The sequence below is a fragment of the Tigriopus californicus genome, chromosome 5 (genome assembly GCF_007210705.1).
Source record: "Tigriopus californicus strain San Diego chromosome 5, Tcal_SD_v2.1, whole genome shotgun sequence".
NCBI lineage: Eukaryota > Metazoa > Arthropoda > Copepoda > Harpacticoida > Harpacticidae > Tigriopus > Tigriopus californicus.
Genome location: NC_081444.1, coordinates 4,975,834 through 4,996,596, shown reverse-complemented (window position 1 = coordinate 4,996,596; position 20,763 = coordinate 4,975,834). Strand labels below are relative to the sequence as shown.

Sequence of the window (20,763 nt, the reverse complement as noted above, 5' to 3'; positions counted from 1 at the left end):
ATGTTACGAAAAAAGTATACCTGGATCTCGAGGTTTTGCCACGAAAATCATAACTTACCCCATAAAGACGTGTCGTCGACAGTCTTAAATGTAACCTGGGAGTCCATCTCCTTCTGAGTCTTGTCTAGACTGGGATAACAGTACCGAGGTACTTATCTGGATAGTGGTTTGCCTCCCATCAGTGGAATCATGAACCTTTTTCCGAGATCTATCCTAAACCCCCATAAAGCGGTCCATTCTCCTGTTTTTGTCTGCCAACTTGGACCGAACTGCAGATGTTTGAATGGAATTAAAGCTGCTATAAACTGCTTAGCTCTGCGTGAGATCTGATTTTATCCTCTAAAAAGTGCCATTTTAGATCAAGCTTAGCGTGCAAGCGAGTCACTGACTCGAAACTTTTGAATTTTCCCGCCAATTCACGACCGTCCGATCTAGCTGTTCAAGAATCAGGGTGATGCACAAATGATAATTGAAAATGGGATTAATGGGTGCTATGATTGCCGACGACATCATAATGCCGAGTTTTAATTGGGTGGCATTTAGACTCTCAAGATGATTATGATGATATTCGATGGAGGGCCGAAAGAAAATAGTTCCCATTCACAAGCACTGTTGAAGTGAAACTTCTGATGAGGTATGATTGTCTGACTGACGTCGTCTTGTGGTCAGGTGACATAGATTCGTTACCTCCAGCTGAGCGGATTATGCAATTTGTTTAATTACCTAAAGATGCTTTATGCTGATAAGATGAACATATGCGCACTCTTTTCATTCCAAGGAAAAGATTGAGTTTCGAAATTCGCTCCCCTATTTTCCTGCCTTGTGGGAAATGAAAAGGAATGGGCCGACTTGAACGTCCAACTCTAAACAATCGTGGAGTCAGGTGGTGAATTTGTTCCTGTTATAAACTTTTTATCTCCCCATTGAGGATTCACTTGTCGAGCTAAGATGGTCAATTCACTTAATAAATGGCCTCAACCTATCGAATAAGCCATGTATGTGCTCCGCTGTTCAGTGTCTTATATGATCTTTTAAACAACGTGACCTCATCACCCTGATAAAAACCAATGGTCACTCCCAGCGCTTTGGTCACTCTACCGAAACAACGGTTAGATATAAGAAAAAAAACTTTGGAAGGAAAACCATCCCGAAGACATTGACTAATTTGTCCGTCAAAAGCGAACACAAAGCTCGGTCAAGATCGAGTTACAGTTGCTTCGACAGAGCATTGTAAACTTGTCAATGTATCAGGTAGTTCTAGTGGTAGTAAATACGTGAGGAATTGCCGTGGTGAAACGTGAGGGGCCAAAGGCCCCCTTGGTAATGCGAGTCATTAAGTCAACCCAGTGCATTATGTAACTGGTCAGCAACCAAAGTCGAAACCTGACCCTTAGAATGCGCCGGAGAGTCCATAGGGAAAAGCCAGTTTTTTGGATTCTCAGCGATCTGTTAGGCGTAGAAAAAAGGGGCTTCCATTATTGGTTACGTGAGGGTGATAACTTGGATGCAGTATGAAATTAAGTTCAATTACCCGAAAAGGAAGCAAACCTAGTTTGTCTCGGTTGGCTACATCCTCCAAGTTTGGAAAAGATAAAGAGTGCCTTTTTAGCTGACCAGGAAACCTTTGAATTACTTTCCCGTTTCAACCACTACCAACACCCCCATTAAGTTTCTTTTCCATAAATCACCTCTATTGTTTGTCACACACTTAACAATAAAAATGGCTCGTTCATCATCGGGGTGGAATAGCTTTTTACACCCTCTCTCTGTCATACATAGAAAGCAAATGGTGACTTTTTCAGCCCTATCAAAAAAGTTGCTTCCCAATGAATTATGGCCATGACTCGTGGCCCTTGGAAGCTCTGTTTTAAAGCCACAACAGTCATTGTTTGCCTGTCTTTTGGGACTTGATTGCTTCCTCATTTGTTTATTTGTGCGTCGGCCCACTGAATATGTTGACGAAGATATAAACACAGATTATTAGGGGCCATACCGGGTTTGTGAGCATGTGTTATTTTGGCTAGAGTTTATCGCCAACACGTTACGGAATGGACCTTTTAGCGTTTTACAGTTATCTATGTCAACTGGACAATTTATGGCGGAGGCATCTCTGACCGAATGCCTCGCGAGGTCCTTGCACAATGTCATGCATGGTTGGGAATAGTGCGAATCTTCTTCAATCTAGGTAGAAGGCTTCAATTTGGCAAGCATTGCTTTTAAGATTTGGCTTGGATCTCACGCTAATTATTTTGACATCTGGGGGCCAAGTTGGTAATTGGGCTCTTTGGAGATTTGAATGCCAGGAACAAGCATAAGACACACGAGAAGTCGCAACCATCACTTTGATGACCATGGACATCAAACGATTTGAAATGAAATGGCAGTGTCGCCCAAAACAGTCTCAGAGGCATGGTGGAATAGTTGGCTTCCATCAAAAATTGGATTGGCTTTTTGGATGCATAAACCAGGAACAAGCATAAGACACATGAGAAGTCGCAACCATCACTTTGATGACCATGGACATCAAACGATTTGAAATCAAATGGCAGTGTCGCCCAAGACGGTCTCAGAGGCATGGTGGACTCAAAATTTTGGATTGGCTTTTTTGGATGCATAAACGAGGTAGAGACAAAGCAGCATCCCAAAGTGTTTGTGCTTCTACTTTACTACGTCATCTCAGTTTCTTAATGGATGGCCCTGAAAATCCGCTTTTACTCCACAGTGATCACTCATGACCGGCGTCGTTTTGTACACTAAGGAGATTCACTGAGTTATCAATCAACCTCATAAAGACGAAAAAGTCCAAGTCTTTCATGCCAATGCACGGAAATTAAAAGAAAAAAATCTCTTTCGCCTTCGCAAATTTGTCTACCTTGATCTCCTGAAATTGGGATAGGACGAATAACCTTGATGCTTTGCCGGTTGGCCGAACAACGATGAATCGATCCCAACAAACACTCATACCATCCTCATCTACATAAGCATCCTTTGACATTTTGGCCCCATGCACTGAACTCGATCTGGGCAAGTACCATATCCTTCTCCAGCATGGAATCTGATGGAAAAGAACGTATTAAGGCAAAAAGAACCGTGACATTATGACACTCGAACATTTCTAGGCTGCCTAATAGATAGCTATAAACTGGCTAAAGCACGTAGTTTGAAAAGTTTGACGTAGGTGATTGACATTCAAGAGCTCTATGGAGTTATGTGGTGACTAGAAATTGATTCCTTCAGATGATCATTCTCCAACGCCACGTCAAGATGATGAGAAGTTCCTAGGAAGATGCTCCTGAGAATATAGTCCTGTCGTCCTCCGATAATTGACGAGATATGCAAGCAGATAACAAGATAACAAGACAACTACGCAGTGTACCTAACTGTGAACATATGTATTGCTCTCACAGATCAAAGAGAATTCCATACATCATTTACTATCCAGACGAGTTCTGCAGAAGGTTTGGATTGAATGACGTCGCAAGATCAAATCATCTTGAACATTCGAGTCGAAATCAAGATCTCATCTTAACTAAGAAAGACAGATTTCAATTTTGAGATACTTCAACCCAACGCAAGCTCACCTGTAACCTATTGAAATCAATGGCGTTTCGTCATATCATGAAAGGCCAATGCTTATCTTTATAACAGGGTGACCAATTAAGCAGAAGAATTTGCCCATGTTTGTCGAGCTATTACGTCACTGAATTAAAATTTGAGCAAGGGCACTTCACATACGTAAAGAGTTTATTGAAGGCTGCGTTTTCAAAGTTGGCTTGATTCAGGATAAGCTCAAAGTAAATTTATTGCGTCTTGAATTTGTGATTAAATACCTGCCCAAAATGGCAATCGTTGTCTGAATAGGTAATCTACATATATGCACCTCAAAGCGGAGTCCGATGCATTCTAAATTCATCCTTTTTTTATTTGGGGGGGTCGTTTGTGACATCATTTCGTGATAAGAGCGTCATGATAAAAGCAGTAGTATCACGTTGGGAAAGAAGCTAAGGGTTGAAAACGCCTTTAAATGAAGGCTTTCAAACCAATCCAGATGCACACCCTGTTCTCAATATTTCCCATCTCATTGTTGCGCGCACCGATGAATTGGCGGGTTGTTGGCCTAGATTCAATTCAGTTTGATAATCATTGGTCTCTTCTTACGTTTCAGGTAGGTCCTTCTCTGTCTGTGTAATACTGTACAAGGGGGTACAACACTGCAGATTTCAGTGAAGGGTGAGGGTAATGATGACTTGTGCATTCGATTGTATACATTGTTCACTTATCTGATCTGAATAAGTGAGTGTGAAAAAGAATATGCCAGAGCTCATCAACACACAAGGAAGATTCAATGAGGGCAGGAAAATAATCTGCAAATCATATCGCACCCCCAACACAAACTGTTGAAGATGATTGGGGAAAGATTGAAATCTAAAGCTCTAGCAATATCTCGTACCTTTTTCCGCCAACTTTCTCTATTGGGATGATATCAGAGTAGGAGAGGTTTACTCTCCTCAGAGTGCCAAACTGGTCATCATCTTGGACCTCAGAGTGAATCTTGGATTTCTCCTTTCCTTAATGGTCACCATGGTTTTCTGATGGGAAATTTGAGGAATGGGAAAGTGCACTTTCGCAACAAGAAATTGCAACAAAATCTACTGAGATGTACGCGAGAATTTTCTTGTCAAATGATTTTGATCAAATTAACATGTCAATTAGTCAGTAAACTAGACAACATACCTCTTGGTCCAAATCCAATGGCGTACATTATAATGTGCTCTTTACTTCCTTTCCAACCTTTTCCTTGATATTTTTTGCCTTACAAATTTATTACGCGAATTCCAGATCAATTTTCAGACTTGGAACTTTAGAACAACAACCTGAATGATTAAAAAGAAGCTAGGAAACGAGCAAATATTAGCTGATTATTCCTTAAAGCTTTGTTCAAAAGCTTAGTATTAAAAACCGGATACCAACACACAATAGTGTGTGTGGTCCTAAATTTAGATCCCATGATGGAGGCATACTTTTCAAATATGTCTTCTTTAATAAAAAGTCACAAAAATTGAAAAATGTAATTATTTGTGTGCCTAATGTCGGTAGCATATTCATGAAAGAGAATTGCAACAATAGAAATAAAAAGTTGTTTAACCTACGTATTTCAAGAAACTTTGATTGGTCAAAAACAAGTAGATGAAGGCGTGCTTTATTTCGAAACCCACTCCACGAGATTTTGACCATCAATCAGATTTATGATTGAATAGATGAACAGAAGTTTTCCCTTACGCAACGATTTTAGAGAACAAAGCGTCTCATCCTCTTTGATTTTGTCTAGAAGCCACCTGTGCACATTCCTTTTCATTAAAATGTCCTCTTTCATCTTGTGTAAGATACACTAAGTAAGTACTGTTTGAGGGAGCGAGCTCTCAAGAAAATGATCGGTTGAGGAGCTTGTAAAGAAAGCGACATAAGCGTCATACATCAAGGGTGGTTCTTGGTCGGCGGTGCACTTACGGCTATTTCACGTTCACTCAATTTCCTGGAATGACAATTGTCACGGCGAGAAATAGGTCAAAGCGTTGCCAAAAACCAACCAAATGATGAAGACTCAACTAGCCCACTTTTGACGGAGAGCTGTGCTTGTGGCCATCGCCGTTCATTCTCACTTCTTGTCGCGACATTCATTCCCAGAGCTTGGGAAAATGAACCAGCTATTCCGATTCTATTTCCGGGGCCATTACTTCATAGTTTTTGCAGGCCTCCTTGAGAAAAATAACAGTGGAGAGTCTGTGACAAGGTAACAATTGGTGGCGTTCTTCAAGGCAACAACCTCGATCCACACCTACCTTCTCATTATGGTACGTACACGTACGTACGTATATCCAGTCACCCTCGTCCGTCGAATATACGAGGAAACTATGAAGCAATAAGTGTGTCCAACAAAGGGTCCGGACATGTTTAAGGCAAACCCACTGGCACGAGGTTTGCATAGATGACAACAAGCATATGGTTTTTACCGTTTACTAATTTGGGACATGAGACTCTCGATGAAAAGCGTCGGGAAAACACCAACGGCAAGCCGCACGTGCTCTGTTTCTGTCCACAGTTATCATTCTAGGGTATCTGTTTCACATGCTAAACACTACTCTGCTCCAGCCAACTGCCACCAGTTCCTGGCAGCTCTTCAGCATACTTGATGGTTGTTGCTAAAAAGGCATGATTTGTGGCATGACGCCAACGAGGCTCTCTTATTTTGGTCAAAAAACCGTATTTGGTCGAGCAACAGTGTCCAATTTCGCGCCAATCTTTACCACCTCAATCATTAGTGGATATACTCCTCCGTTTATGGGTTATACTTTAAGCCTCTTTGTTCTAATTCTCTGTTATGAACCCACGAGTGCTGGTCGGAAGCTATGCCAACATTTTTTATGTACGTACGTAGATGGGCGTTGAATTTACTTAAAACATGACAACTGGCTCGCACGGCCAAGGTTTTCACTACCCAGCTGAGATTGTTGGCTTTGAATGGCAATTTAACTTTCTTGCTGCTTAAGCTCTGTCAACGGAGAAGACAATGCGTTGTAAAGCTTTGATTTTGGACGCCGGACGCGTGCTCGACTCACTTCCAAGTGAAGCCATATCTGAGTTCCTGGAATGGGACTGCAAATTTTGTTCGTACGTTTGCCAAAGCAATTTCTCTCACCCATCTTGGCTGAAACATCTAATCGCCAAATATGTTTCCGCGAAGAACAAGATGATACGTATTTTTCCGTACCTTGGATATCTATCTATCGACGAAACCGATATCCTACGTTCGCAACCTTGTCAGTTCTCAGTTGCCAAGCACCCGGTCCCAGTCGCTGTAATTGACCCCATTAAAACTTAAGGATATTTATGACCGAGGGAATAAGTAGGTACCGTAGATGGAGAGGTGAGCAAGTGCATCCGTATCGCAGAGTCACTCAAGGACTTAATCGCTCATGATGCTTCTCTCCTCCTCGTTGTTCTCACTGAAGAACTACCCACCCGAGTGTCTCAGCTAGAAGCATTGGAACGAGGAAATACAGCCACTTCAGGGTGGTTTCTTGGCGGACTCCATGCGATTTACCGAATAATTAATGACGAAGAGTGTTCAGCAACAGGTTGTTTCAAGTTTTTACCATGTACCGCTTGTAGTGTTCTACTCTTTGAATTCACGTGAAGCTTGTACTCGGGTTAAAAAAAACCTGGATAAAGATTGGTCATTGAGTATCTATAAATATCATCTATTGTGCCGCAAAAGGCATTCTCACAGAGTGATTCCATGTTTAACCCTCAAGTATTGTAGTCTTTGTAGAGCATTTTCGGCGATTCCGCAAAGCATACAATTATTGCAGCGAGTATTCGGCCATGGGGTATTAAAGATCATTCGGTTAGTCAAGCACCAGGGTTACTCTTTTTTTCTATTTTAAGGTAGATCAGTATTCAGAGGCAACTACTAAAGGGGAAACAAGAGGTTCAAAAGAAAATTTGATGTATTTTGGCACGAAAGCAATGTTTAGAATAATTTGCACCTGTAACTAAAAAGGCCCCTAGTTCAAATTTTATTGACTCCATTTCATAAAAAGTAAAACATTTAAGTAGAGACTTTGTAATACCATTTTTATGACTGAGGTCGGGGGAGGAGGGTGAGTTTTTAACGCTTATTGAAAATCGTGTACTTGTTTTCGCCACATATCAAATTAGCTCGCAAACAATTTTGACCAATAGCTCTTTGTTTTTGCCAAAGATTAATATATAGTGAAAAAGGCACATGGCCTCTTTGATTCTCATTTTTTGCCTAGGTATAATATTTCAAGTGGCTATCTTTATCAAAGTTGAATTATTCAATTGGACGAATATGTAGAACTGTCTCTAAGAGATAAAAACCAATATTCATCCAATGATAGTAATGAAACATTTCCATTTAAGACTGCTTCACACTCTGATTGTAGAGCGTTATCGATCTTCGACGAAAAGCAATCAATGTCAATTCGATCAATAGGGTTCACGTGGGTTTTGATGGTTTATCCTAATAGATTGACCGTTCCATAAATCGTTCAGTCTTTCCTCTCGCCTCAAGCATCGTCGTCCAAGAATAGCTCATTGAATCAAGCTCGTACTCGTACAATCTACCCATTAACTCATTGAGGAATGGCCATTTTTAATTGCTTCTCGAACTGTGTCGACGAATTATTGTGTGTGTGCACTCGTCAACTTGCCAAGCCTGGCTTCTTCTCGTCAAAGGAAATGGGTTCAGTTCTGTTTGGGATTCTCTCATGCTTGGCAAACTTCCCTTGTAACAAGAGATATTCATTGTACTCTCGGCCTAAGAGGAACTCAGGGAGACGGGTTTGTTTCCCTTTCCAGAAGGTTGGCACTGTAGTTGGTACTGAACCATTTCTACCGTTGCACTTGCTGAGTTTAAATACAATGGAACCCAGCGAAACGACTTGACACACCGTGGCATCATTTAGAACCATCAACACTAACAACAACTTGAGCACATGACCTGAGAAAATAATGTGCCCCCCAGAAGTTCAGGGTTCCTCCAAGAAAATCCAACACGAGCTTTTGTCTTTGAAAACGCATGAACTTAACTGGTCGAATGAATTGTGGTCGAAAGAAATATGTTTGAATAGACTTTTTTAGCTTTTGGTTAGTTCATTCTTGTGGAAAGAAACCGGATAGATGAGAGTGCACCGTATGTCATTTTGAGAACCTTTCGTAATCTCAATCGAAGAAGTTGTCGATGTTTTATTGCTTTGGAAGTATACTTGATTTCAAAGTTAGTCTAATTTGCAGAACTTACACGTCTGTTCAATATAGAAATGTCGCATTTTTACACGCAATTGTTGGGAGCTAAAATATGTCACTAAAAGTGTCGTGAAAGGTCGTACGAAAACATGTTGCACATTCCGTAAGTCCCAAATTGATCCTTGTCGAAACAACTAACACATCTTTTCGAAACTGCTTTTGAACATTAGACACATTAGACACCATTCGTGGTTTTGGCGGCCCTAAATTCTTCGGATAGTGTCTTGTCAGTGGCTGGGAAAAAATGAGGATCCCGATTCTCAAAAAAGTCTTGCGCTACTGAAAGTTGTTCTACTGTTAAAAAAAACCTCGGAGAGCCTTCACACAATTATCTGCAGAACTTATTAGCGAGTCCAATTCTTCATCATCATATTATGCAACAACTCAGGAACACAAAGTCGAGTTTGGCGACTTTGATTTACACGCAGACACAACGAATTGGCCAAGTCTGGTTGCCGCCAATGGGTGACAAAGGAGACTCGATCCACTGTCCAAGTAAGTGTGAATCAAATTGGCGATGGGCCCAAATGAGTCTCATTACTCTTGCGATTGAAGTTGTTGCATCTCTGAAAGAACCTCCATTTATTGGACTGGGATTGGTATCTCATTCCAAGACAAAAGAACATTTGGAGTTCTCGTTTATCTCGCTCATTGATGGATGGGCTATCAATGTGGGCGCCATAATTGAGTGATGAAATTGCTCGTCCGATCAGTAATCTACATCAAAGGATCCTCTTTTTCCAATTTGAGATTGCAATTAGACTTTCTTTCAGAGCATGGAGTTGGCTTGTTGGTTGGACGTTGGTAAATATTTGCCGTTTTGTCACTGGGAAACCTTTTACTGTATATGAATTTGCGGTACTCACAATCTCGCCGTGGAATTGTGCCACCTAGTTTAGGCTATATCGTAGAGAAAGAATCAATTAAAGATTCAAATCAGGAAGCATCTGGTTATCTCTCGTCCAGTTCGATGTTTTCAGTTTTTCGGGCATGGGGTTCAATCTAGTTTTTATGCATTGATTTTTGAAAGAACTAGCCACAAGCTGAGGAAAAAGAAAACAAAACAATAAATGGAAACTGGTCATTGACGATAAATCTATTCGAGCATCTTTGATATAAATGCCAGAATATGTCACCAAAATACAATCCTTTTTTTATTTGTGTTCAATTAGCTTCAATCTAGACGCCCTCTTTAACATTATAAAATTGAAAATTATTATCATTTATCTTTTTAGTCAACGACCACATTTCCTCACATCAATTCGATCATTCCTGGAATAAATTCTAAGGTCTCTTTTGAAAAAGGTCCGTATTGTTAGTCTACGTACAGTGGAATCTCAAACGAGTTTGGACAAAGCATCCCAGGTCAATTCTTGTTGAGGTCATGAATAATGTGGCTTGAACTTGATCGTCCGTTGAAATCATTCTTTGGAAATTTCATGTGACTTTTAGACACGAATCCTTGGATTACTTTGAGTAAGATATACTGTATGTGTCACTTGCCTTTGGGCATGTATATATTATGTTAGGTGCGATTGGCGCCATTAGTCAGATATAATCCTGCTACCTTGAGAATTTGAGCCCTCCCTTACTTTTGAAAGACGAGTGTGCGTGTGAGCGACAATTTATCGTGACAATTTGTTCTGGATACGCATTAAAAATCCACGAAACCCTAGATTTGTCGCTCTATTCCAAAAGCTTAAATCAGAATGCTTATTTTCCATCATTTTATTTGAAGGCCCTCGAGCATATCAACTTTAATCTCGTGAGCCGTAGCTCATAAACCCCCAATAAACTATCACCCACCTTGGAGAGTTTGGCGGTATTTGCCACATTTTTGCAAGATTATATGACCTTATCTCTGAAGATAATGTTGGTCAATCATGTCTAAGATGATTTCCTTATAGGCCTCTTGGGCACTAACAAGGATAAATCTGCGTCAGGGGTCCTTTGAAGGTAGAAGGTCCAATCGCACAATTTCATTGTCAATGAAGGTGGCATTTGGTCTTAACCGATTGGATGCTTCAATACTCGAAACATCCCGCCAGGCCTGTTGATGACTTGATGTCTCTAAAATGGGCCTAGGCCTTGGGAGCTCTCAGTTTTATGCTTGCCGACACTCCTCCTCAATAGTGGAGGTAACGAACACCTTTATTTGTCACGATCCTTTGTTACAGACTAAACGGTGTAGTAAACTATTTAACGAGGAAGTGACAGGGCGGAATGTTTTATAGTGTGTCGTTCAGATTAACCAACACTGTTTGAGGCATATATGACTGGGAATTTTAAATTAATTGAGACCAGCCAGATTCCCTCTGTCGGAGAACATTTCCATGGACCACCAACATTGGCGAGAAACGGTGAATAATTTGAAGGCGTAAAGTGATTATCCAAGGTTGGAACGCTGTTTTCCTAATGAGCCATTGTATTTCGGGCTTCAATTGCACATGAGTAGAAGTAGGTTGTGGCTGTTATTGGGCCCCATCTGAAGTTCAGCGTGCTCAAATGGGCTTGAAGCTTCATCAAAATGAATAAGTAATACTAGCCGGCTGTGGTATTCAGAATTCGTTCTTCAGGCATCGAAGGGTCGTTTGTCTGCTTGCTTCAAACGTTGTCGGGTCAGGTCATTATTTTCAGGCCTACTGTTCTACTCACTACTCAAACCAAAGGTTGTTAGCGGTAAACTTTGAAATATATCAATACATGACCTGACCTTGCAGGTTCATCCAAGTAAGAATCGTGGTTAGTTGGCCGCCGTTTGGTCGTTTTGCAATCCATTTTTCAATGGATCTCAACATTCTATTGGCAGAAGGAAACAAAGTGCTTATTTCAGATTACCTAAATGTCGGGTTTTCCTCGTTCTAAAATTTAGACTTTGGAAGGAAACCCGATAAAAAAAATAGGAACTTCATCCATCGTTCGTTTAGCAGCAATCGTGTCAAAAATACCAAATAATCTCCCAAAAGATGGTCATCCTGATAAGTACTAAGCTTGCCTATTGTCTGTTCTTCTTCGCAAGGAACTATTTTGAAGTTTGTTTCTAAGTAGTATGTAGCTATTTGTACCGCAATATGCAAATTTTTGAAAGGATCACATTCAAAATGGACAACAAGCACATTCTTTCTAAATCATTCATCATTCAACAAACCATTGAACCGAACTCATGAGATTTCAGCATCCACAAGAATTGGCATCAACAGTTTAATGTATGATAATTTGATATGAACCACAAATCAAATAACTTTAGCAACAATACTGTAGATCATGAATTTCTTATAGATTTTTTCAATCTCAAATAATAAGAAATATGAAATGGCTATTTGCATAAAGATCAGATTAGTGTACATTAGCGCCAGATTTTATTGAGACCCAAATTATGAATCGAAACTCAGATAATTTCCAATTCGTTGCTTTTTTTTTATTTCCATGATTTTCGGGAATGACTAAAAACAATTCATTCCATGATGATCGAACGTCTGTCATCTTACAAAACCCAGAGAGGTCATTCATTGATTCTCCCAATTCCGACTAAAAATACTCGCCTCTGTAACATCCCACTTATTTCCAGCATTTAGATCACGTAAACAAACTTTGATTCTCTCCTCATTTCACACTTGACACTCCAAAAGATAAGGCATGATTTTGCCCAGTGTTGTTGGCCAAAAGTCACGTGTCAATGAAATGGTTATACTTCTCCCCTCCTGAAAGCGTCCCCTCCCGTCAACATTGGTAGAAAACCATAAATCACTCATCTTCTATTCTTGGGTAACAATGCATTTTCCAATTTAGACCTCAAAACACGCTTCTCGATCCCAGTGACAGAACGCTCATTTGTCCAATCTGAACCACAGGCACAGTATTGTTCACTGTTCACTTCTAGATGAACACGAGCACTAACATTAAGCAGAACATCAATCAGCAGTCTGGCTAAAATCATTCACTGGACAGGACAAACGACATTTTTCGTGAACTCCGGGGCTCTACGAGTATGATGAAAATGGATGCCAGATCTGAAGACATAGTTTCAGACTAGACGAGTCTTAGGAGCCATTGAGCACGAAAATTGGCTAGCGTCGAGGTGCAATTTGAAGACCCTAATATTTAGATCCAAACGTGATGGCGATGACGGAAATTGAAGACTATTGCTATTCCAGTCGAGAAGATGCAAGGACGGGGTTTTCAGTGTTCACTGATCACTAATCACTCACCAAAGACTTGGGATAGGTTCTGTTCAAACAACTCAAAATGGGCCTTCAGGGGCCCAGATGGAAGGCAACAAAGGCGTTCAAATGAGTATGGTAATAATGGTATGCTAAAAGCACTACGAAATCGTCGCCGTTATCGAATTAATCGAGACCACCTTCGGTCGCATTTGTCACGCTAAATGTACGGTTAGGATCATTGGCAAGCGTTCAATTATTCGTGATCATCGTTAGATTGAGGATCAAATAGACGACTCTTCAGAATGGATGGGTGGACTCCGACTCAATTTTAGTTTGAATGTCAATCATCTCCCGAGATAAAGGCGCTTCTACAAAAGACGTACGTACATAATGGCTGAAGTGTCATTTTCGAATGGCATTCCCACTTCATTGACCTTCCATTCAAGAAGCCAGGTGCCATCTTGACCCCGGAGGCCAAAGTTCTGCATCTGATACAGAGATACAATTGCAATCCCAACGCATAACTGGATGTTTTAGGCATTGCCCGCGGTTCTTTGGGAGGATAGTGGTGCTAGTTGTGGTGGTGGACTCAAGCATGACCAAAATCAGATAATCCGTTCATCAAATGGATTTGTTGACTTGTTGACTCGACGACTAAACAGGGTTCCTTTTTTTCTATCACCTTCCCTATGTATTATGCATTGTTTCAAAGCAGCTTAAGGACAAAACATGTTTTTTTGCCCCCGCCATTCAATTGTGTTTGACGAAACCTCTTAGGCAATATCCTGAAACAAAAAAGTTGTATGGTCTATGGTAACAAGGCGAAAAGTAATTTTAGGGTAGTGAACGTTCTCCAATTGATTATGAATATGGGAGGTAAGAAACAGATTCAGATATCATGACCAGGATATTGATGACAACTGTTCCTGAGAATTTATCAGGTAAGATGTATTAGAGTGATAAATCACAATTGCTCTCTCTCTCTCTCTCTCTGTAGACCCACTTGTTGTATGTACAATGAGTACTACTAAGTAGAAATGCTTTTTAGGCTTGCTTCTCCAACACGTTTAGTGCCATAAAACTATTGATTTATTTGCTATTACTCTTAATAATGAGTCAAATGGTCCTTTCGTGGCTGTGATTCCACAGCTATGTCTTGTACCTCAGATTAAGTCGAAAACGAGTTCCCCTTCAATTGAGCTCGGACTTGATGAATGACGTCGTGTCAATTGCCCTCAATCTCAATACTGCTCATACAAGGTACTAGGAGTAGTACCTCGGACTTGAACCGATGAGTTGCAAGGATGTTTCATACAGATTTATGAACCCATTTTTCATTGGTCGTACATGTGGTTGCCCAACACCCATTAACTCATCCACTTATCGTTGTAACGGATGCGTTTCAAATTGATTATCGACCTCCCATTCGGTGTATGTCAACTTGACTTTTTCATTTTGGCAACGATTATGCTCTATTATGCTTTGCGTGATAAATGTAAGACAAGCCTACGCAATTCATTCCATATTTTTGAGTCATTTTACCTCGAATAGATGGATTAGCACTCGATAGATCTGTATGCATTGCAACAACATCTGCAACAAAATCCGTACTGGCCTAGTTTTTTGGAATCAAAAGAATGAAGCCAAATCTATATCAACATTTGCTATTCTGGACCCAAACGTAGCATATAAACACCTGGAAGAGTTAACATTAACCAGACAAGTTTTCCCCACCTCCAGGGAAATTAGTAAAGGGTAAATGTTGAATCTCACCCCCATTCAAACGCAACATTCCCGAAAAGGCAAAAAATACCTACCGACTGTTTCTAAGGATTTAAATCCCTCAGAATGCAATGAAAGTAATCGCAAAAGCTACCAAAATTGCTGAGAGGAATAATGTCTGCCGCATGTTTATGGTGGGATCAAGACCTGTTCCTAGAACTTGATCAGTGACAAATTCAAGTGCATTGGCTTGGTGCAATGACATTTTATTCTATTCAAGGAGACAAACCTCATATTTAATGTCAACCATACGTGTGGTTTATGTTGCCGTGGAATTAAGGCCCTAACGAGAAGGTGAAGCCAATTGTGGGCACGATTCATTCTTCCATTGTACTCCGGTCAGTCATTGAAGCCAAGAACGAGTTCCATTGCCATTATGATAGGTGTATTGGCATTCATTTGCTCATCAAAACGTGGGGATTCGCCGATCCAGGCTTGAACATGACACATTATCTATTCAAGGTGTCCCTTCCTCATCTGTGACACTGAAAGAACGGACCCTTGTTGACTCTTCAGTTTGGCATCCCTGATCCAATTGACCGAATAATTGAGGTGAATCAATCCTACAGACCGTGAACAAATTGAACATGCGAGTTCAGATCGTGACGGTTAATTACAACTTAAAACTAGGTTCAGTGGGATCTTGAGCTACGGTTTATACATTATATACGGTAACTGCCCAACACGTGAAGTAGAAAAAGTCCCGCAACCCTGGAATGATTGAGCATGGACACGCTCTTAACTTCAGAACAGGGTCTTCCGCAATTCTCGGTCAAAAAAGGCGGGAGTGTGTTCACATGAAGTTCTTGGGTCAAACCAAGCCATGCCTTAATTTCACAGCCACACCAACAAACATCAAATTAGTTCTCAGGAACTTCCCCAAGATTAACAATTAGCTATGTGGCAAAATTGCAGGCCACCTGATTAATAAGTACAAGCAGTGATGCCATTAATGATGTGAAGGAGGCGTTGTCTTTTACATAAGAATCGAGAACGGCGCCAGTTATTCCTGTCAGAAGTATGTTCCTCTTTAAAAACTTATTGCACCACCGAAGGCTTGTTAAGGCGTAACGACAAATTGATAATAATTAAGCCCAATTTCTTGCAATATAATTAAGCATAACATCCAAATGACCTCTTCTGAATAGACAGTCGTAATTCCCGACTCGATCCGATTAAAGTTGATTGTTCCGTCTGAGATTTGGGCGACCATGATGAATTAACTATGGCAAAGCCCAATTGCTAGAGCCATGAAGGACTTAAAGTAATCCTTTAGATAAAGAATGTAGTGACTCCGTTTCAAAATCAGGTCTCCACACAAGATCGATTGAATGCAAATGGTCCCTAGAGATTGTTCAATTCGCTTCCACAAAAAAGCGGCGACCAACGAAATTACTGATGAACCCGTCCAACCCAATTCAAGGAACTCGACATTCTATTGCCGCTCAGTTTTCGGAGAAAGCGCGATGTGCTGCTCATGCCAAATCTCAAAAGCGAGGATGGAAGAAGCATTGCGATTTACACAAATCAGAACAAATTGTCTCTCGCACGGCGAATTAGCAAAGCGAGAAATCTTTCATTCTCGTATCAACTTTCAAACTTTCACTGCAGGATGCCCCCCAATTCATGGAACGAGAAACAGACACTGAATTTAGACTTCTTGCTCCTCCATCGTAAACAAAGTGAATCCTCGGGGGCCATCATACGAATATCAGGTTCACCTTTTGGCGTGTTTACGCGAGTTCTTCTAATTTGACTCTGACTAAAGGCGTTTTTTTCTTCAAATCTTCAATGCTGGCTTCGATTTCATTTCAGGTGTTGCCCCAAATCAGAGGAAATTTATTACCAGGCGATGAGCGGCTAGGGCATGGCCACCACCCTCATCACCCTCATCATCATCCCCAGGGTCATGAGCACAACCAGATTGAGCATGGTCACCATACTCATCATGGAGATGACCATGAACACCACCCCTCGGAGCAAGTAGGTGAAGGGCACCATGAACATCATCATCCTGAAGAGAATCATGAAGGAGATCCCCACCATCATCACCACAAGGAGCCCGCTCCTGTTCCATCATTAAATTTGGGCCTTGAAGTTCCCGCAAAATCGAACGTCAAGAAACAGCTCAAAGGCAATAATGACCGAACACCGAAGCAATTCAAGACCTTGGATGATCGAAAGAAAGGCCGAAACTTTGACTCCAAACGACTGCCCCTGAGAATCCCCAGAACTAGTTTCAGTTGCAAGTTTCGAGCTCCTGGATACTACTCTGATATGGAGACTAATTGCACTGTAAGATATCAGTTGCCCGTATGATTGTGCATTGAAACAAGTTGTACATAGAGCTAGTAGTAGCCTTTTGGTGGTCGGTTGATTTTGAAAACTCATAGGGCTTTGTGACAGGGATGACTTACCTTATGCTTGTGACCTTGAGCATCTTCAACTCTTAACTCTCAACGATCATGACTGAGTGGATAAATTCATTCGGATGCTGGGGACCAGGTCTCATTGTCACGGTTCTATTGAAACCATGTCTCATAATGCAATATCCTCATGGATGAATCATAGAGATTGGTAGCCCAACCTCATTGGGTAGTCATTGAATGTGAATTAAGAGCGTGAAATGTAAATATTTGCACTTCAGACGAGTCGCTTTGTCCTAGTTGTGTTGGGCAAACATCTTGTTTCCTAGATGTCATGCTTAAATCCCCTGGGCACGTATTGAAGTGCACTGAATCAGATGGACGAACATGACTTGCGAGGTGGCGGAATTGGGTACATTTATAAAACTATGTCATACTTCATTATGCGCTGAGACATTGAATTGAAATGTTTCAGGTTTATCAAATGTGTACAGAAAGAGGTGGTAGACAAGCCTTTTTCTGTCCCGAGGGCACCAAATTCAACCAGAGGAGTCTCGTTTGTGACCACACACGAAATGTGGAATGTTCGGAGGCTAGTAAATATTTCTACAAGAACGTTGTTATCCACGAAGCCTCCTTGAAGTCGACAATTAGAGCCAAAGGACGTGTAAACAAATCTGGTATGTATATTCGTGTGATTTGCTACTTGTCATGCTGGCCAATACACTCGTTAACCGACGATGCAATTTTAGGATCGGGAAAGAACTTGCTACAAAAAAGGCCGCGATTTCAAACCTCCAATGTTATCAACATCCGACGGCCCCAAGTGATACAATCTAGAGTGAATGGTAGGCTCAATTTTGCTCCACTCTTTGAGCGAAATCGGAACTTGGACTTTTCTCGATTCACAACACCCAAAGCATCAAGCAGAAAAGATGAGGGTCCAAAGGAAAAGCTCAGATCGGAATCGATTCTAAAGGAGCCCAAGGAGCCCACGACATCGTTGATAAAGCTTCTCGATCTCCCAGAGCTTCCCATTCAAAGGGAATCCTCTGGTGACGAAAAGAATTCGCCAGTGTTTGTGCTAAAGCCAAAGCTGATCGTAAACGAGCCAATGGATCACGATTCTCTCATGGAAGAGAGTGAAACCTTCCAATTCCTGCCTCCAAAGGAAGCTAGCCAAAGCGTCGAGCGGTTTCACAAAGACCCAGAACAACCTGCTTTGGACTTAGTCCCACCTCCTTTATCTCCAAGCACAACCGAGGCACCAGTTCAGTTTGTGGGCCATGTCATGACATCAGACGAGTTACAATCGTTCCCTAACTCGCCCATGGTGAAGATCCGAGTGGACTCCGATGCTAGACCCAGAACTTTGTCTTTTCCCCGGACTCAAATTGAACAAAACCTATCCCCAGAGCGACATACGTCATCAAGATCACAAACATCAGGCCAAGCCCGCTCAAATGGCGGATTTGAAGAGCCCGGAGTTGTTGGATTACCGGTTCAGTTGAAATTTCCGGGGAAAGGGCTTCCAGATTCTTTGATGTGGGTGGATCCGGGATCACTAGCTCGATCCCCTATGGTGCAATTGAGGACATTGAGCAATGCCTTACCAGTCGAGCATGCCTTGACAATGAACTTTCCGGCTAGGAAGAAGCAGTTCCTACATCCCAAATGTATGAGATGTCTTTCCACTCAACAGATTGTTAGTAAGTGTCGTGAAGTGTGCGTAACAATCAAATGATGCCCTTCGCATCATAAATTTCATGCCCAAGAGTGAGATTTGAGTCAAGACTGTGAGGCAACATTTCGTATGATGATGAGCTAATGTTTGTTGGTTTAAAAGAGTGTGATCGAAAAATATTGTACAAAATAACACAACAACGAAATAGAACAAAGAGTAAAGTAAAAAAAAAGGAATCAAACGAAATTGTGGTGATTGACTATCTTGGACTAAAAAATGGAACCCTTTGTGACTGGTTTGGGGTGGGGCAGGATTGATCATTGTAATTAAAACATTGTCAAAATTTTGTTTGATAGTGAAGTAATGTTTATTGGGTTCAAAAGAGTGTGATCGAAATATATTGTACAAAATAACACAACATCAAAATAGAGGGAGAGCAGTAAAAAAAAATCAAAACATATTATGGTGATTATCATGGCTTAAGAAACGGAACACTTTGTCACTGGTTTGGGTGTGGCGGGATTGAACATTAGAATAAGATCGAGATCTGGCCATGGCTTTTGGACCAGTGCGCGGGGGTATACCATCCTCTAAATCGGAAGAAGACAATGACGAGGCGGATTCCTCTCCATTATTAATACCATGACCAAGACTTCTTGTTTTACGCACAGTAAATATTCTGGTCGGAGTCTGGCGACCACGGCGAATCCAGGGTCTTTCATTTTCACTTCCCAAAGATGATCCAGCAACAGACATCGCCGGGTTAATTGGTTTACCACCAAAAGAACGTGACCGACGACGACGATCTTGGACTATTGGCGGTTTGTCAGAATAGGTGGGCGTCACATTCAGGGGATCAGTTGAATGACTTGACTTGACATCTTCAAGCAGAGACTGAGACGATGGACTTTCAAATTTGGAGATCAGATACTTCACACTTACAGTATTCAATGCTACATCAACATCACTAAGACTAGACGAGCTCTGAGATCGTGTCAACTTTGGACGCACAAATGGATGTTTTATCCATTCATTATAAAGAGATTTATCTGCTTTGTTGTAAGTTTCATCCACTGACGATTCAGAGAGTGAAGAAGACCTTTCTATAATTCCAGGTGAAGCTAAAATTGAAGAATCTCCTCGGTCTTCAAGAGGGCCAATCATTTCCACAATCTTGACCTTCTCATCCTCATCAATGCTGCTGGAGCTGGAGGAGCTTGAGTCTTTCTTGTCCTTTTTGAATGGATTTTCAATGGTTGGCAACTTGAACCCTGGCTTGCTTGGAGCCTTGTTCTTGGAATCTTCATCAGAGCTGGATGAGGATGACGTGCTGTCGTGTCTTTGCACTGGACTGGACACAATGGGTTTGTGGAATTCCACAACGGGAGGTTTGGGGGTCTCAATCTTGACCTTCTCATCCTCATCACTGCTCCTCATCACTGTGCTGGAGCTGGAGGAGCTTGAGTCTTTTTTGTCCTTTTTGAATGGATTTTCAATGGTTGGCAACTTGAACCCAGGTTTGCTTGGAGCCTTGTTCTTGGAATCTTCATCAGAGCTGGATGAGGATGACGAGCTGTCTTGTCTTTGCACTGGACTGGACACAATGGGTTTGTGGATTTCCACAACGGGCAAAAAGGACAAGAAAGACTCAAGCTCCTCCAGCTCCAGCAGCAGTGATGAGGATGAGAAGGTCAAGATTGAGACCCCCAAACCTCCCGTTGTGGAAATCCACAAACCCATTGTGTCCAGTCCAGTGCAAAGACAAGACAGCTCGTCATCCTCATCCAGCTCTGATGAAGATTCCAAGAACAAGGCTCAAGCCAGGGTCAAGTTGCCAACCATTGAAAATCCATTCAAAAAGGACAAGAAAGACTCAAGCTCCTCCAGCTCCAGCAGCAGTGATGAGGATGAGAAGGTCAAGATTGAGACCCCCAAACCT

At 41.4% G+C, this 20,763-nt stretch overlaps 2 protein-coding genes across 3 annotated transcripts in view; one reads left to right on the top strand and one right to left on the bottom strand.

Moving 5' to 3' along the window:
* Positions 1-19,666, top strand: part of LOC131880427 (uncharacterized) — a 23,104-nt gene extending 3,438 nt beyond the window's left edge. Inside the window, exons 2-4 of the mRNA XM_059227070.1 lie at positions 16,590-17,069; positions 17,616-17,820; positions 17,893-19,666. Of these exons, the coding sequence (XP_059083053.1) occupies positions 16,590-17,069; positions 17,616-17,820; positions 17,893-18,884 (1,677 nt within the window). The 3' untranslated portion in view covers positions 18,885-19,666. The remainder of the gene's footprint in view (positions 1-16,589; positions 17,070-17,615; positions 17,821-17,892) is intronic.
* LOC131880432 (uncharacterized protein DDB_G0271670-like) overlaps positions 19,168-20,763 on the bottom strand; it is a 5,185-nt gene continuing 3,589 nt past the window's right edge. The window contains exon 3 of one of the 2 annotated variants that reach the window (XM_059227076.1): positions 19,168-20,440. In XM_059227076.1, the coding sequence (XP_059083059.1) occupies positions 19,275-20,440 (1,166 nt within the window). In that variant the 3' untranslated portion in view covers positions 19,168-19,274. Of the gene's footprint in view, positions 20,454-20,763 lie in introns of both variants that reach the window. The other variant, XM_059227077.1, reaches the window with a different exon arrangement.